Source organism: Colossoma macropomum, unplaced genomic scaffold, assembly GCF_904425465.1.
Source record: "Colossoma macropomum unplaced genomic scaffold, Colossoma_macropomum, whole genome shotgun sequence".
Taxonomy (NCBI): domain Eukaryota; kingdom Metazoa; phylum Chordata; class Actinopteri; order Characiformes; family Serrasalmidae; genus Colossoma; species Colossoma macropomum.
In genome coordinates, this window is record NW_023494793.1 from 14,950,784 (window position 1) to 14,969,586 (window position 18,803).

The window sequence follows — 18,803 nt, forward strand, 5'->3', positions numbered from 1 at the left end:
AACTGAGAAGGTATTCGCTGAACCTCGCTTTGAACAGCCGAACCTGAAAACAGCGAGCAATTGGTTTCATTGCGTCACTAATACATATTTTTTTTGTAGCTACGTGTACTTGATTTTGGGAGGAGAATTATTCTGATTAGGAGGATGAAAATAATCCCGATGTAGTTAAAACAAAAAATACTGCAATAACGAATTCATCATTTTGGCCATTCATCAGCATCATCATAACAATCAAACCAAGTCATAAGCACTGAAGGAACAACGGGTGGTGGTCCTGAACATAACGCAGGAAAAAAGAAAAACCCTGATCGGATTCCGGAAGACAGGATTGGGCAGCGGGCGTGATACAGTAGGCTACATGCATATTCGGGAGCTCGAACCGGACCTTCGCTTAGAAGAATCCAAATCACGGACAGTCTGGCCACAAGACGACGAGAGGAAATCCAGACATACTTTTATCTTTTTGCTCAGCATCTTGATGTAATTGAAGTACAACTGTTGTATTGTTACAGATCAACCTGCCAGAACTAGGAAAACGGCCTCTTAAGTGTGTCTTTAGAATCAGCACTGCCGTCTTACATTATAATAACACCTTCAATACATTTTTCATGCTCGTGGAAATACAGCGAAACCTTTGCTTTTACAGCAACGTCGAAGAGTACTTTAAGGTACCGCTTGAGGCAACTGCACTGTAGGATAAGGTCTACAGGGTCGTTCAGTCAACTGATTTTCGATGGGGAAATAGAACACTTAGTGGTGGATCGTTTGTAATATTTGAAGAGTCACTGCATATATATTGGTATTGTTATTATACACCGCTCCAGTCACCTCATCTTTTATCCTCACCATGAATTACCTGCGACGTCGACTATCGGACAGCAATTTTATGTCCAACTTGCCAAATGGCTATATGACTGACCTCCAGCGGCCCGACCCTCCGCAGCAAAGCCCCGGACCGGCGGTGTCGCCCGGAGCGCAAGAGAGGCGGCCACCTCCCATCCAGTCGAGCGGGGCCGGATTTTTCTCCTCCATCTCCAATGCTGTGAAACAAACGACCGCTGCCGCCGCAGCCACGTTTAATGAGGCTACCGAGAGAGCAAGCGCAACACACGCAAAAATTCTGTTAGTCATCGATGATCAGCAGACAGATTGGTAAGATGAACACTTCCTCATTTTAAATAGGTCATGACTGTTAAGAAAGCTTCAGTTCGTTCATGTGGACTGGCCTTCCCGCTTTATTTAAATCTTGGATTAAAGCGAATATTGTCACATGTATAACCTCAAATTATGATATTATATAGCTGCATGTAAATAAGAACAATATAGATAGGAGTTTACGGGTCCCCTAAAAATATCAATAGTCGATAGTCGAGTATCAATAGGCGTGACTCACCATCTCATCGCTTTTTTAGGCTACATGTAAGCGTAATATGAAAAATAGAACTATTAGACGTTGCATTTGCGCTTGTATGGATAAGGACGTTTAACATCATTAATAACAACTTCTGTGAGCAGTCAAATATGGGCTCTGAGATCTGAGTACTAATAAATATGTAAACTTTAAAACCCAAAACAAGTGTAGAAGATTGAAAACTCTGAATTGTTTCACCTTTCACAATTCTGGCAAGAAGTCCAAAAGAAGATAGGATGGAAGATGGATTTTACATTAATTGCATTATACAGTCATGCCCCAGAACATAGACAGATGTTATATGTTACAGATATATTCTTTTATAAAGATATTAGTTTACATTTTCTGTATGACTCTTATGTTTCATTATTCTAACTAGGTTTAATCCTACTTTTTTCCTCCATTAGGACCAAGGTTTTTAAAGGCAAGAAGGTTCATGGTGAATTTGACATCAAAGTGGAACAGGTGGGAAGAATTTCCATTTAAATTACTGTTTGTTACACATGCTAATAAAACATTCTTCTTCTAGCGATTTGTCATTTAGATTTGATTGATTTGATTGAGAATTTTTCAGCTTACTGCTTCACATTGACATAAATATTGCCATAATCATGATTTTTATTCATGTTTTCAGTGACACAATTGAAGAGACACTATGAGCAAAATGGAAACTTAACCATTGCTACTTCATACCTAATCATTTTCTACAGCATTTCCCACAGTACTCTCTACAGTGAGATATTCCAATTTAACGACTAGGAAAACCCATTTCGGATAACCTCTGAAAACTTAAAAAAACCCTAAAACTGTGGTGGTGTGGATTTTTGGGAGCAAAATGTGTTATTACTGTTTTGTTAGCTGGTGAATGCAGAGGGAAGCCAGATAACTAATGTTACTCCTAGTGAGCTCAATGTCTTACAGCAACTGTATAACTGTGGTAATGGTTTTCAGAGAGAACTGAACCCTGGCTACCCTTGGGCAAGGCAAGAGTGTTATCGAAAATGCTAACCAATTACTCTGTCTTCATCATTTGTTTCTGCATGTTTTCCAAATACAGGTGGAAAATGCAATTCACACGCATTCTTCAGTTGTGTCTTTTATAAAGAAAAAGCTCTCTTGTTTGACAATCAAGATAAAAAAGTTATAGTAATGCCAGTTTGGTTATATTTATTAGCCAGGAGATTAATGACTAGGTTAGCAATTAGGATTCCCAGTGGTTGTATGACCTTTGTGCAATGCATGCTGGGTATTGTAATAGGAGAAAACATGAAACCAATATAATGGGCTACAAAATACTGCATAATACAACTAATTACATATTGAATGCTAGTTTTAGGCCAGATTTACCCTTTATTGTCTAATTTCTCAATGTCTTTGTACTTACTTTCATTCCCTCTACTTCTGCCTAATAAAGCCAGTCTCTTTGTAGTGCTTCCATAGCATTAATCAGGAATGCTACAAAAGTATTTAATAACAACATGGAGGTTTTCTTCCGACAACAGCAATATATATATATATATATATATATATATATATATATATATATATATATATATATATATATATTGCTGTTGTCGGAAGAAAACCTCCATTTTTGACGTTTTTCAGTTTTTGACATGATTTGAAAATACCTATTGCCCTTGTATGTAAATTTAATGATGAATGTACTAACGAAAATTACCCAAAATGACTTGGAAAAAGTTATATATAATACATTAATCCTCTTATTTGTCGCTGGTATGGATTTTCTTCAAGGCTGACTTCTCTGAGATTAATCTGGTGGCTCATGCAACTGGCAGCTATAGTGTGGACACTGAAGCTATTCGTGGTGGCAACAAGATCACAAAGTAAGCTGCATCAGTTTGTAGTGCTGTGAAACATATTCAAAAAGCTTTCTTAAGAAATCTTTAATGAATTAAGCAGTGACGTTATTTGTAGATAGATTTATAATTTTCGTTTACCAACTTTTAGAATGGCTGATGTAAAAAAATAGATCAGATTTCAAAATGTGTTGTAATGCTCACTAGCAGAAATTTTGCATGTTCTCCAGATGTTTCAAGCCAGACTTTGTACTGGTGCGGCAGCATGCTTTCAGTATGGCCAAGAATGGAGATCACAGGAACATTGTGATCGGTCTTCAGTATGCTGGTATCCCTAGTGTAAACTCTCTGCACTCTGTATACAACTTCTGTGACAAGCCATGGGTGGTGAGCAATATTGTGCCATCTAATCTGTGATCTAATCTTTATCAGTGTCACTATTTGTCATTTCATTTGATTGTCACTGTGAGCTGACTGGATAATTTGATTAGTTTAATTGATTTCATAAAACACTGTGAAATTTATGTATTATAACTTTTCATTCCAAATTGTTAAAAAGACCTATTCATCTAAATAAGCTGAATAAGTGATTTTAAAGATTATAGATTATAGAGTCATGTGACTGTAAAGGCACATTTTCTTATCATCCACTATGTGAAATGCAAGGATTCATGTATGTTTGTGATTATGCGCCTGTGGACACTTGCAGTTTGCTCAGATGTCCAGATTGTACAAGCAACTGGGGCCAGAGGAGTTCCCACTGATTGAACAGGTTTACTATCCCAACCACAGGGAAATGGTGAGTATGGCACCATCTGTCTTTCCTTCACTTTCTCACACTTGCAGAGTCCTGCAGGGACAGGATACAGCAGAGCAGCTGTTAAATTGCACCATCCACCATTGCATGAGGACGGCCCAGCACTAGGCAAAAAATTCAAAGGTGTCATACATATTCTGTATTTCATAGGACAAGTCACAGAATTGCCTTTTAGCCATTCAGTTCAAGTAAAGCCTCATTACTGGCAACTGTAGAGATTCTTAAGAGTACAATATTTTCCTGTTCTCAGTTATTTTTTTAAAGACTATTAGGTTATTATTTATAAGAACTTCTAAGTGGCCTATGATGGCTCATGTATTAATGATTTCTAAATATAAAGCAGCATTTGTCAGAAGAATGTCTTTATTATTATTGATTGACTCAGCTTTGAAAGCAGAATTTTTTTTGCCATGCTTCACTTATCAAATTTTAAGCTGCATAGCCGCATAGAGCCTTTGTTGTTGTATTTTGCACTTCATAATTTTCAATAGGAGACAGGCAGGCTAGTCTAGCACCCATACTCTCTGATGACGCAGCCTTGCTGTTGTAATGTGCAAAATGTGGGAAGGCGCTGTCCTGATGAAATAAGCGTGAATGTCACTGAAAAAGATGCTGTCTTGAAGGCAACGTATGTTGCTCCAAAATGTGTATATATCTTTCAGGCTTAATGGTGCTTTTACAGATGTGCAATTTACCCATGTCTTAGGCACATATACACCTCCATACCATGACAGACCCTGGCTATAGAACTTTACGCTGATAAAAATCTGGATGGTCCTTTACTACTTCTATATTATTATTATAACAAGCTTAAGGTTGACTCATCAGACATCCACTGTGCATCAGTCCATTTCAGATGAGCTCGAGCCCAGAGATGTCTGCAGCATTTCTGGCTTCCACTGTGCATGGTATAGTCTTAACTTGCATTTGTGGTTGCAGTAACAAACAGTGTTTATTTGCAACAGTTTGACAAAGTATTCCTGAGCCCATTTGGTGATACCCATTAAAGAAGCATGTCTGTTTTTAGTGCAGTGCTGTCTGAGGGAGTCACAGGCATTCAGATGTGGTTTTTGGTCTTGATTTTTATGCACAGAGATTATTCTGGATTCTTTGAATCTTTTGATGCAATCAATCATAGAGGAGTATTGTTTTTAAACAATTAGGCTATTGGCAAAGTGGTGAGCTTCAATCCTCAATCCTTACCCAGTCCAGAACTATGCCTCTCCTGGATGTTCCTTTCATAGCCAAGCATTACTTCTTTTAAAATGTTTCCTGAACATTTGACATTGGACTGTTCTTGCTGACATAGTCTGATTATGTCTCGAACTGATTTTCTGATCACCTTCTGTATTCCTTACATATCTCAGTAATGCACAAGCATCACAGTCATTGGATGTGTGCTTTCAACCACAATTTCCAACCCTATTTACTAATGTCTTTCCCATAGATCTAAATGTAGATGTGACTTTAGCCACTGTTTTTATTGAAACACCAGCAAGCTGAGCAGTTTTTGTGATGGAATCTCCTGTCATTCTTGCCCCAATAATGAATGCTAAAGACACTCAAAGTCACTTTTCCTCTTCCCATCTTGATAAAAAGCTGAGGTCATCTGGGCTTGCTTTTTATCATGCTACAGAGCATAGTAAAATATTATCTGCTTAATTGCACCATACAGTCAGGGGCGTAACTAGAATCAGAATTTCAGTGAGGTCCATTTTGAAAAAATGTGACCTACGTTTCAGAGTGAATAAAATAACTGTCTATTATGAGTTACACCAACTGTAAGTTTCTCCTTTTAGTTTAGTTTTTTTTAACAAAATCATTGCTCTACTTTTACCTATCCATAACTGTTATGCACCTCTTGTTCATTCTTTTGTTCATTCCCAATCCCTCCATTCTTCCATGAACTCCTATTACTGTTCCATAAACTGATTTGACTCCTACCCTTTTATGTTTGTTTAATGAATAATGTAACTATTTATTATATGTTTATGTAAATATATATTGAAACCTACAGTAAATCAAGTGATAGTTTCAAATTGATTTTATTTAATTTACCTCTCTCTCCCTCTCTCTCTCTTTCTCTCTGCTTGTCTCTTTTGCATCTCTGTCCTCACTGATCAAAGCACTCATTGAACAAGTTATAAAAGGCTGTCTCTAACAAACCCTAGCTAATGGGAAAGGTAGCTACTCATACAGTTAATGAGAAAAATACAGTCTAATTTACTTTCTGATTTCTTAATAATGTTAGCTACGTGGATACTATTATCAATATGCTGGTTAACAGTGAATGTTCTCATGCCAGTTGTAGTGTGTTATGTGTAGGTAACAAAATGCAGCTTTAATTTCTCATCTAATCACTAGTATAGCCTACTATGGAGCCTGTAGCCAAAACTGAGCAGCTACTGGAACTAGAATAAAGCATGCTGATTAAGCGAACAACGCTGTGAGTGCTTCAAAAAAAGAAATGAATAATATTTGAATTTTACATTAATGTGGAAAAATGTACATATGTATGTAAATCATACTCATAAACTTACATTTTTCCCATAGTGCTGTTATATTTTAGCGTACAGCATATATGCTACATACCTGAACATCTCAAGAAGTCAAAGTGACTCTGAGAGTGGATCATTGTGGCGGATCATTCTCAGCACTGCAGTAACACTGACGTGGTGGTGGTGTGTTACTGTGTGTTGCGCCTGTCTAAGTGGATCAGACACAGCAGTGCTGCTGGAGTTTTTAAACACCTCAGTGTCACTGCTGGACTGAGAATAGTCCACCAACCAAAAATATCCAGCCAACAGCGTCCTGTGGGCAGCATCCTGCGACCACTGATGAAAGACTAGAGGATGACCAACACAAACTGTGCAGCAGCAGATGAGCTATTATCTCTGACTTTACATCTACAAGGTGGACTGACAAGGTAGGAGTGTCTAATAGAGTGGACAGTGAGTGGACACAGTGTTTAAAAACTCCAGCAGCACTGCTGTGTCTGATCCACTTGTACCAGCACAGCACACACTAACACACCACCACCACGTCAGTGTTACTGCAGTGCTGAGAATGATTCACCACCCAAATAGTACCTGCTCTGTGAGGGTCCATGGGGATCCTGACCAATGAAGAACAGGGTAAAAGGGCGCTTACAAAGTATGCAGAAAAACAGATGGACTACAGTCTAATTGTAGAACTACAAAGTGCACCTATATAGTAAATGGAGCTGATAAAATGGACAATGAGCGTAGAAACAAGGAGGTGGTCATAATGTTATGCCTGATCGGTGTATATGTGTGTGCAACAGAGGAGCCTGACAGCATTCTTGCAAGAGAAATGAAACAAAGGATCAAAAGTGACATGAAAACAAAAACTTGCAACTCATTCTCAACAAGTCATTTGTGTCTATGGAAAAAGCTGTGAAGGAACATCTATATAGTAAGTGGAGCTGATAAAATGGACAATCAGTGGTGGACAGTAATGAAGTAAATGTAATTCTTTACTGTACGTAAGTAGTTTTTTGTGTATCTGTACTTTACTGAAGTATTTCCATTTTGGGCGACGTTTTACTTTCACTCCACTACATTTCAAAGTCAAATATTTTACTTTTTACTCCACTATATTATGCAAAATCTGTAGTTCCTTTTGGCTTATGTGTGTATATAAACGTAACATGGCAAAATGAAAGAAGCATGAAGCAAGCACACCAATCAGGGTACAACGCGCACTTTGTTTCGAGCTTGTTTTGACCTGTTGGACATACCGACCCAGTGCAAGCATACAGTTCAATGTCAGTGCAGCAGCGTAAAATTTTGGGAGTGCCTATGCCTACATAAATGATGGAACTAACCTACCTTTGTGTAAATAGACCACAAAATAGAAATATGTACACATATCCAGTTGTGACTGGCATGTGTCTTTTTTCTGAATTTATACAAGCACCATATCATTTTTTATAGTAAATTTGTTTTTGCTAGTTTATGTTTATGAACATAGACCTACAGATGCAATATAGTAAAGGAAAACACACACAAGTTGCAAATAAATCTTAAACCGAAGCTTGTTTGCAAAAAGTAATTTCATAGCCACTTGGTTCTACCTAATGCAAATTGTTTGCCTTCAGTGTTTTGTGCTTATGATAATTTTAATAGACATCAGTGACTCATTAAAGACATTCTATAAAAATATTGGTGTCACGATAGTGACACTAGAGTATTTTCACCTAAAATGAGTTAATGAAGCAAGAGTCTTGTTACAAAAATGGTAATAGGACATTAGAGTCATAATTAATCTTTCAGTACTTTTACTTTCAATACTTAAGTACATTTGAAGGCAAATACTTTTGTACTTTTACTCCAGTGGAGGTCTAAAGGGAGGACTTCTACTTTTACTGGAGTAATATTTTACCTTGGGTATCTCTACTTTAACTCAAGTACATGAACACAGAAAACAGCATTGATGTGTGACAGAAAGTGGTTGAGCTGCACAAATCAAGAAATGGCTACAAGAAAATAGCTAAAATGTTGAAAATGCCCGGAAGCTTTAAACAACTGGAGATGATAAGAATTTGCCAGGAAAAAGACATATGTCTATACTGGCCCCACACACAGGGATAAGTGATGGTTCAAGTGGACAAAGAATCTCCAAGGATCACAGATGTGGAATTGCAGAAATTACCCAAACTGCAATCGAACTCCACCTATATAACAATAAGTTGTTTGATGTGGTTGTCAGAAGAAAGCCTCTGCTGTCAAGGACCAATAAACTCAAGGTCCTACAGTTTGCCAAACATTATTGGAACATGTTCTATGGTCAGATGAGACTGAAATAGAGTATTTTAGCAACAAACACCAGAGGTGAGTTTGGCGTGGACACAAATATAGCCAAGCAGAAAAGTATTTAGGTTTAATATGTCAATCACTGTGCTCCAAAAAAGCTTAGATTTTTGTTGATATTTTGAATGAAAGATCAAGGAGATAAGCAGTACAGAATGTTTTTACAGCCTGTTTTGCTCATGTTTACCAGGGGTGCCAATATTTAGGAGGGCACTGTAGTTAAGGGAAATAATAGTGCTTTTTAACAAGAGCATACTATTGTTTATAAATCACTCTATGAACTGAACACCCCATCACAGTAATTACATGCACTTATGTCAATCATTAAGAGTACAAAACCATTTATCTATTAATCATTACACTTCAGAATGAACTAGTTAACTGCAACACAATACACCTGGTTGGAAACATGTAAAATGCATTCAAGCATAAATTAGGAGTTGCGATAATATGTTACAATAAAAAAAAAATCTCAAATGAAATAACCTGTAGAAGAAAAATGAAAGCAAGTTAACAAAAACCAACAAAACTGCAAATAATTCTGTGACGTTTTGCCCCGGTCATTGCAAAATTCAGAGACAGGCTGCTCAAGGCTGCACAAAACACCAAACACTTTCCTAGTATGATTTGCACATTAAGGTTAATTACTATAAGCTCAACAGTTTAACTTCTTTGACAAGAAGCTTGACTTACCAGAAAGCACTATTCTTTACAGCAATCGGTTATATTTAAGGAATACAGTAGATTACTGCACAATTTTGCCTCAATTCTTTAAAATGTAGGAAATATTTAATGAATAATAAAGGATAGAAGTCCATCCAACCTGAATGTATAGGGGGTGGTTTTGATACAGACTGTTAAAACTTGAATGCATTTATTTATTTACAGATCACTACCCCTGGCTTTCCTGTGGTGGTGAAAATGGGCCATGCTCACTCTGGCATGGGAAAGGTAATATCAGAACATTAACTTCCCTTTTAAGACTGTGAGAATAGACTTACAAGGGAAACTAAATTATTGATTCTAGTTTAAATGGAAAACTACAGAGAAACATGTTTGTCTGGGCTTTAATAATGTGATGTTTTCTTTACAGGTCAAAGTGGACAATCAGTATGATTTCCAGGACATTGCCAGTGTTGTGGCCTTAACTAAGACTTATGCCACTTCTGAGCCTTTCATTGATGCTAAGTATGATGTCCGTATCCAAAAGATTGGGGACAATTACAAAGCCTACATGTAAGTGAATATGTTGTTTTATGTATGAGCCAAGTTTTTTACATTTTTTTTTTGTCTGACTATGAGATGTATATATAGCAGACTATTTTAATACTGGCAGGAAATATTTTTTAATTTCTAAAGTATCTGAAAACAGATACTTCCATAAACTGTATTTGGTTGTCTCCAGCATCAATTAAATTTGTAAGAAAACACACATTTTTGAAGTTGGTTGCCTGTGAACTAGCTGGCAGCTGACCTGTGCTGTTTGGTTGACCAGGAGGACATCTATCTCTGGAAACTGGAAGACCAACACAGGCTCAGCCATGCTGGAACAGGTAGCCATGTCTGACAGGTGAGATCTCTGCTGAGATGTCCACTTTTTAAAATGCACATTGCGTTTCTTTAGAGCTGTAGTACACTGCTCTGTCTTTTCATGGTGTGCAGTTTAGTGGTAAAAGAAGCATATATATTGTATGTGATTCCTATAGGTATCGTAAGTGGGTGGACTGGTGCTCTGAAGTTTTTGGGGGTCTGGATATATGTGCTGTTGAGGCCTTACATGGCAAAGATGGGCGAGATTACATCATTGAGGTAAGGGCTCACATGCAAGAAAACTCAATTCAAGAGCGATGTAGATTCTGTTGTACTAGTAACAACCAGGGTTGGGATGTAATAGAATTGCATATTCAGAATAAAAAAAATAAGTATCTGTATTCAGTCCAGTCCAACTCAAAAATGGCTTCTTTACAAACGATGAAGAACCTGCAAAAACCCGAGTAGACAGATAAATTGCAAGCAAAGCAAAGTTTATTTATATAGTGCTTTTTACAACAGGTGTTGTCACAAAGCAGCTTTACCAAAATCAGCATTACAGAAAGAAATCCAGGTCCAAACTCCCATGAACAAGCCAGTGGCGACAGTGGCAAGGAAAAACTCCCTAAGAGCAGAAGGAAGAAACCTTAAAAGGAAGCAAGACTCAGAAGGGGAATCCATCCTCCTCTGGTTGACACCGGATAGCAAAAAATTGATAGTATAAGGTATTGCAGTACACAACGGGGAAAACAGGTGGAGCAATGGTTAAATTGATTAGTTTAGTTTAAGCAGCAGTGGCATCATTGGGAGGGTCAGTTTGTGAGGGTGAGGTTTGCACAGCGCTGTTCAGCATGAAGCTCAGTGGTAGCCAAGCCAGTCCAGAGGGCTGGCGAGCAGTGGGCACCTGATCAAGGCAGGTGAGGCAACAGCATCAGACGCACAGGATGGGCAGCTGTTCAACTCAACAAGGAAAGGAAAAACACACAAAACACACATAAATCAATGTGATGAGTCAGTTATTCTGAGTTTTAGTAAACTCCTTTGAGGGAAGACTGAACTGAACAGTCTCCTCAGTAATGCACATGTTCACGTGTGAAGAGCTTAGCTTTGGTGTTGTACTGGACTTGTACAATGCAGTAGTGGAGTGAAGCAAGCGATAAGAGCCAAAATAATGTTGAGAATTTTGTAGGCATTTTGGTAATTTGAATATTTTTTTCCTGAAACATATTAACAGAAGAATTACATGAACAAACACGAACAAAACTACCATCCAGTAACGGTGAGGAACAGTGTGAATTAAATAAAAGTTACAGCAATGCGTTCCAAATGTATTCTGACATTACTTTTATTCTAATGAAATATGTTACTAAATACATTTAGGACAGTGTATTCAGCCATCACTACTTTAAGTATTTTGCACAACTCTGGTAACAATTTCTGTGTGTGGGCTGTTAGGTGGTGGGATGTTCGATGCCTCTGATTGGGGATCAGCAGGAAGAAGATCGGGCTCTGATAGCTGACCTGGTTGTGTCCAAAATGAACCAGACTGTCCCACACACTTCAGCTCCTTCTCCAGTCCGCTCTCAGGTTAACACACAGTCACACACCTTCCTCCAAGACCTGGTAAGTACACCTCCTTGTTTCTTTGTCCATTTAATCAGCTCCACTTACCATATATGTGCACTTTGTAGTTCTACAATTACTGACTGTAGTCCTTGTTTCTCTGCATACTTGGTTAGCTCCCTTTATAACTGTTCTTCAATGGTCAGGACCCCCACAGGACCACCAAAGAGCAGGTATTTTTGGGTGGCGGATTACTGATAGTGGAGGTGTGTTAGTGTGTGCTGCCCTGACACGAGTGGATCAGACAGAGTAGTGTTCCAAGAGTTTTTAAACACTGTGTACTCTTACTGTCCACTCCATTAGACATTCCTACCTTGTTGGTCCACCTTGTAGACATAAAGTCAAAACACTAACTAATCTGTTGCTGCATAAAAACTGCAGCAGCACTGCTGTGTTTGATCTGCTCACACTAGCGCAACACACACTAATGCCATCACCATGTCAGTGTCACTGCAGTGCTGAGAATCATCCACCACCCAAATAATATCTACTCTGTGATGGCCCTGTGTGGGTCCTGACCACTGAAGAACAGGGTGAAAGACAAACAAAGTATGCAGAGAAACAGATGGACTTCAGTCTGTAATTGTAGAACTACAAAGTGCATCTATATGGCTGCTAAAATTGACAGTGATTGTAGATACAAGGAGGTGTACTTAATGATGTGGCTGGCCGGTGTATTCTCAGCCTGGTAGATGTGCTTCTAAACTTCTAATATGACACACATTAAGCATATTTACACTCACTGAGAGGCACACTAACACAACAATGTTACACTCAACACATTTGAGTAAAACCAGTGTTTTATTTTATTAATGAAATCTACATACATTAAATAAAAGAATTAAAGTTAAAGCAAAAACTGTAGCAATAGCTTCTAAAATATGTTGTAATAATTATTTGAAGTTCTCTAATGAATACAGAAAATTAAAAACATATTACTCAACAAGATTAATCAACTATGTAAATTTAAACCACTCAAAAAAGCTTTCAAAAGCCAGAAGACAACACACAGGTAGTAAGTGCAACAACTGGGAAAGATATACCCATATATACACTGTTAAAAATAAAGGGACTGTGCAAGTACATTTTTCATTCATCAAGGTACAAACAGTTTGAAAGTACCCTTAATGGTACAACAGTGGTTTTAAGGTCCAAGTGTCTACCTGTAGGGAAATAAGTGTTTCCCTGTGGAAAGGCATGTGTTTGTACCTTTTCATAACCCAATGGTTTAAAACAGGACAGTAAAATAAAAAGCCTGGAGATGAGATGGGGTGTGTAGAGTCAATACAACATAGAAACAATGGTACAATTATGTTCCCTGACTAAAGGTACTGAGATGTATCCTTGAGGGTCCCACCCCAGTGACAAGAGAGGTACTGACCCAGTGACAGTTTCGTATCTTTTTTCTGAGAGTGTATGGCACTAGGAACCAATGAGATCAGATGGAAAGAAGATTTTGCTTAAGTCTCTTGCTGCTCAAATGTTTCTCCTAAGCAAAAGTAACCTTACACGTGTCTACTCTTGAGTTTTAGTAGAGAACTCAATAAAGTTATAGTTTAAGCTCAGATTTGCCATGACTTTTTTGTGTAGTGCTGTTTCTTCTAAGGGATTTTAGGAGAATCACTATTAAGTCTACTGAGACATCGAAGAGCAACAAGCTCTTTGTACTATAGCATATACTGTAGTAAACTAATATTTTTAATGAAGTGTTCTCCACCCCAGATTATTTTTTTACAGTACATTTTTATACTGATGATGCAAGTATGCCTTTCCTACATGAACAGAACAATCTCTCCTGTGAATGAGACTCTGGTGAATGAGTCTCTGGTATCCTTCTCCATGGTTCTGCATTTGAATCTGTGTTACTTGCGGTAATTCAATTGCTTGCATCACTTAGTGATATTGTAATTTCCTTACTCACAAATCCCTCCGTTGTAATGAGGAAATTTAATCACCTGAATTTAATGCCCCCATGAGACCCTCATGAGACTTAGCATTTAGTCTGTATTTTCAGTGAATGTTTGCTGTTTGTTGAGGTTATTCCAGCATCTTTTTGTTACCCCTCACCCTTGCTCTGTTAGGCTTCAGCGCAGAAAGTTGTTTCACCTCAACCTGTCACTCAACCCAGAGTTCCGCAAGCTCAACAGCGTCTTCCTCCACAAGGTAGGAAACTGCAACTATGTTTTTACAAGACCAGTTAGCTGAGTTTTGGAATCTTGAACTTTTCATGCGAGCTCTTATATTCACTTTCCTGATGTTATCTAATTTTCTCAGGTGGGCCACAGCAAACACCTACAGGTACTTCCTCTGCCCACCAAGGGCCCGTTCCTCAGCAGCGACCCTCTCCCCAGGGACAGCCTCCTCCCCAGACGCAGAACATGACCAGTCCTATTGCGCAGAATCCTTCAGCTCAGCAGGCCAAACAGCCCAACCCTGCCCAGCATCGGCCACTGGGCCAGGGGATCTCAGGCCAGCAAAGGCCTCCTACATCCCAGGGCTCTCCTCAGCGTGGCCCTGGTGGGTCTCTTCAAAGTCAGAAACCTCAACAAGCATCCATTCAACAGCAACAGCGGCCTCAGCCTGGGGGGCAGGGGGCAAAACCTGCAAGTGGTCAGCCACAGCAAAGGCCTCCACAACCACGGCAGGCTCAGCCAGTCAGGCAACCCACCCAGGGAGGCCCTCAACAAGGCCAGCAGCAGAGAGGTACTCAGCAACAGCAGCAGGAGCATGGTGGTCCCAAACCTCCCACCACCCAGCAGCCACGACCCTTCGCACAGGGACCAGGGGGTGTGCGACCACCACTGCAGCAGAAGCCCCAGCCTCCACAGAAACCTAGTCCTGACCACCCAGCCTTGAGTGGATCCCCACAGCTCAAGTAAGAATGACTTTCTACAGCTCTGTTATACTGTGCTAAAGTAAATTGTTGAATGCATGAATGTCATCTGATGATGAAAATGAACACCATCAACTCACCAACACTTTTGCTGCAGACATATATTCAAAATATATGTGAAAGTGCACATAGTAGTATGTGCAACAGGAATGTAATGATGCTTTGCATGATAAAATCACTTTATACATGCACCACATAGAAATGAAACATTTATTCTAGAAATAGCATTTTTCTCAATGACTACTGTACAATTTATTTACTCTCTATTTTTACAATAAGGATCATTTGTCCAGCATTATTCCTCTGTTAAGTTCCAAGAATTTTTGATTGGCAATGGATACACAGAATACTGCAGTAATCAACTGAAATATATTTGCTGCTGGGCTCTTGACTGAGGAATAGTGGCACAGAATGATGGCATGCAAGACAGTGCATGCTTTTACACCTGAATATATCATTCCCTTGCTCTCATGTAGTGGCTCTCAAAATCACTGGCAAAACACCATGAATGGGAATGAATTCATCCTCTCCTTTTCTCTCTGCCACACCTCTATACAGCCATCTCCACGTATTTACTGCATGACTTTAATAGCCTCTTCTTCTCCTCTATTGCCATTCTTTCTCTCTCTGTAGCAAATCCCAGTCTCTTACCAATACCTTCAACATTCCAGAAACGCAAGTGGCCCCACGCCCAAGTCTTAGTCAGGATGAAGAGAAAGCCGAGACCATCCGCAACCTGCGAAAATCCTTTGCCAGCCTCTTTTCAGTGGAATAGACACACATGTGCAAACACAAACATAAACGCCATCTTAACACCACCATTCTAAGAAGACAGGCTGAGAAACAGGAAGACAATTAGACAGACATATATTTAGATTGATACAGTCAAACAGATACCCCTTGCATACACACAAATACTTGAGGACTTGAGACACAGCTTACACAAAGGACCAATGACATGACTTATTGTTATATACATCCTGTGCATGCCCTATCATTGCATCTATTGTAACATTTTAACATAACACTCACTGCCTACACAAATTAATGATCACAAGATCACAATAAAGAGAAATATTGCAGCTGGCTTCAACAGTACTGCTAGCCAATGTACTGCACCTGTGTCTCAAAAATATTCCCAGTTCTTCTGGCTACTCACACACATACATTTGTAATATATGTCTTTATCCACATTGTTTACTTAATTTAAACTAATTGTTAATGTCTGTGACTATTCACATGATGTTCAAATGTTTTAAAGGTAACTTTTCCTGCCAGATCATATTTTTGGCAAAAGTAAGACCTGAACTAGCGAGAAATTTTTTTGACATTTGGACATGTCAACATTGGAAAGCCACTTCTTAATGCAGTAATGGCATCATCTCACCTGATTTATATTTGAACATCACATGTTTATGTGACCAAAATATACATTGGCGTACTTGCTTGAACACAGTTTGGGTTCCCTGGTGAACCAATGTGGTAATGTTAGAGTAAATATTTAATCTGTATGGACAGGCTTTTGTCAAGTGTCAAACTAAGCCACTAGCTATGTCTTTGAAACTGCATGTCAATCAAGGAAGTAGGCACATAAAGCAGTCCTGATTGTGCTTTTGTAATTTTGTGCCATTCTGCATAGATAAAGTAGCTATAGTCGAAAGTGTTCATTTTTGTGACCAAGCTGTAGCTGCCTCCCTGTTTTCCCTTCTCCTGAAATATAAACATAAATAATACACCACTTTAAGCCCTAAATGTGATTAACATGCCTTAGAAAGACAAAAACAGCTTTCAGTTTTGTTAAAGTGCATACATCTCAGGGATGTCCTGGAGAGTGACACAATAATAAAGTGTCTATGATCCGGTCTTCCAAACCAATAGTTCAAAACTCACTGATTGACAGTCATAAAGGAGTGAAGAGGCATGAATATAGTTATTTGCTTATACTGTAGAATATTGATATTCTGTCTGTGATTTCTTGCAACTGTGTTTGCACATGAACACTGTAATACTTGAGAAAACATGATATGGATCAAAGCTCAGGATGGTTGAAGAATGTAGTTAACTTCTATCCATAGTATGTGTCGAAGTTACACTGAACACAGTTTATGCCAGCCATTCTGAGTGCCTGAGCCTAAATTCTGAGATTAGGTACAGTCCACGTGCTTGTTATTCTAATGGAATCCACAGTAGGGCTACACTCCAAAGAATGCAACAGCCAAGGATGCCATTAGTGCAATGAATGTCCTTGCCAATCAAAACCATATACTACAAAAGAGATTTATGTCATATGTTAGCTAATAAACAAAACGGCTTTTGGTAAGTCCCAGGTTTCCCTAAGGTCTATCTAGAATCTTTAATATAATTTCTCCAGGTTTCTGATAGTTCAGATGGATCCTATAACTCAGGGGTGGTCCTGGAGGTCAGTGTCCATCACAGTTTGGTGTTTGCTTTTAAAAACCCACTTAACCCGCCAATTAGCTGAGTTGAATAAGATATGCTTGAGTAGGAAAATCACCAAACTGTGCATGACAACAGCCCTCTAGGTTGAGTTTGCCACCTCTGCCGGAACTGAATTCATAGGTTGGTAGGGCACTGCCATGTCTTCCATAGGTGAGAACATTCCAACACTGTGGTGTTAAGGGCGATATAATAGATAAGGCCGCAAAGATAGCCCTGGCCCACTCCCTGATCCCCTTTCCAACTTCCTGCACCAGCCTGTTGTGTATCCATAATGATCCCTTGTGCCAATGGTGCATTAGTGTAAATGTTGTACCGTAATTTGTCAAAACCAAATAGAAGTGTTGTATAGACTATAACTTAACAAATAATGCAAATGCAGTTTTTTCCCTTTTTGTTCATTATAGTTAGCTGTGAATATTTTAGTGTGTTTGTCAAGTTCCTCTAGAAGTCTGGTTGATGAATTTATTTAGGTTTGCGAGGCTTTTGTTTGATGTATGCCTTGCTTTTTTGTGAAAGCACTTTGTTTTAAATGATTTGCATCACTCACTTATTTTGGAGTTCTATTGCACACAATATTAGTCATGTCATTAATATAAAAATGAAATGAAATTAGCTGACATTGATGCAGTCTGGTCCAATTGCACTGATGTGTCTCAGGCAAATATTTAATGATGGTCAGTGTTCTTCAAACAAGAGTATGTGAGCATGCGATTATGGCTTCGATGGGCATTTCATTATGGACTGTACTAGTCAGGAATTATGTGATTAGAGGAAATTGACGAGCCTTTGATTCTTTTTCATTTATATAAATTAACACTACTGGCCCTCAACTCAGGCTTGTGCTTCATTAATTTGTTATGATTCTTTTTTATTTAATCTATTCAAATTTCTCATACAGTGCATATTAAAGTATGGTGTTGTCTGTTTTTAAAGTATATTTATTTAACAATTTGGGATGGTTTTATGCTGTGTTGACTCTAGGAATTTCTGTGAAATGTATTATCTATTGATGCCTGCCAGTTGTACAAAACAAGTAAAGAATATATAAAGCAGTCTAATATACAGATGAAGAGATATTATTGAATGTAATTAATATTGCAAATATTATGTTGTTACTGTAGCTTAATAACTGTGTGAAATGACTATGCTGACGAAATGTGCACATATTCAATAAAGCATATAAGTCTGAAGATACATCTGATTTCCCCTTTAGGTCTTTGTCAAAAGAACACTTATTTGAGGGATTTAAAATGCAGTCTACAAGCCTTTGGAGGATATTCATCAGATCCAATGCAAAGAAGTCTGTTCAAACCAGTTGTTAAAAGTACTTGATATACACACAGTTTAATTTTGAAAAAAAGCCTAGTAAGGCTTTCAAGTTAGTTATATGACATAGCTTGGCAGCGAAATAGTTTAT

At 38.5% G+C, this 18,803-nt stretch overlaps 1 protein-coding gene across 2 annotated transcripts; it reads left to right on the plus strand.

Annotated features, from left to right (window-relative positions):
* Positions 1-345: 345 nt before the first annotated feature.
* On the plus strand, positions 346-18,580 carry syn1 (synapsin I). 2 transcript variants are annotated; one of them, XM_036578612.1, is made up of 13 exons: positions 346-1,152; positions 1,819-1,876; positions 3,167-3,258; positions 3,462-3,618; positions 3,941-4,030; positions 9,769-9,831; positions 9,974-10,116; positions 10,376-10,450; positions 10,587-10,689; positions 11,866-12,033; positions 14,115-14,196; positions 14,308-14,908; positions 15,560-18,580. In XM_036578612.1, exons 1-13 carry the CDS (start codon positions 848-850, stop codon positions 15,699-15,701), a joined length of 2,079 nt encoding a protein of 692 aa, XP_036434505.1. In that variant the 5' UTR covers positions 346-847; the 3' UTR covers positions 15,702-18,580. The 2 variants fall into 2 exon arrangements, with proteins under 2 accessions (XP_036434505.1, XP_036434506.1); XM_036578613.1 differs by having other exon boundaries at positions 848-1,152; positions 11,866-11,997.
* Positions 18,581-18,803: the final 223 nt, after the last annotated feature.

Bases quoted from the DNA above. Each gene is read 5' to 3' on its own strand.
- syn1 (XM_036578612.1), top strand. From the start codon at position 848: ATGAATTACCTGCGACGTCGACTATCGGACAGCAATTTTATGTCCAAC. The intron at 1,877-3,166 runs GTGGGAAGAATT...ATTTTCTTCAAG, and splicing joins TTGACATCAAAGTGGAACAG to GCTGACTTCTCTGAGATTAA. The intron at 14,197-14,307 runs GTAGGAAACTGC...TAATTTTCTCAG, and splicing joins ACAGCGTCTTCCTCCACAAG to GTGGGCCACAGCAAACACCT.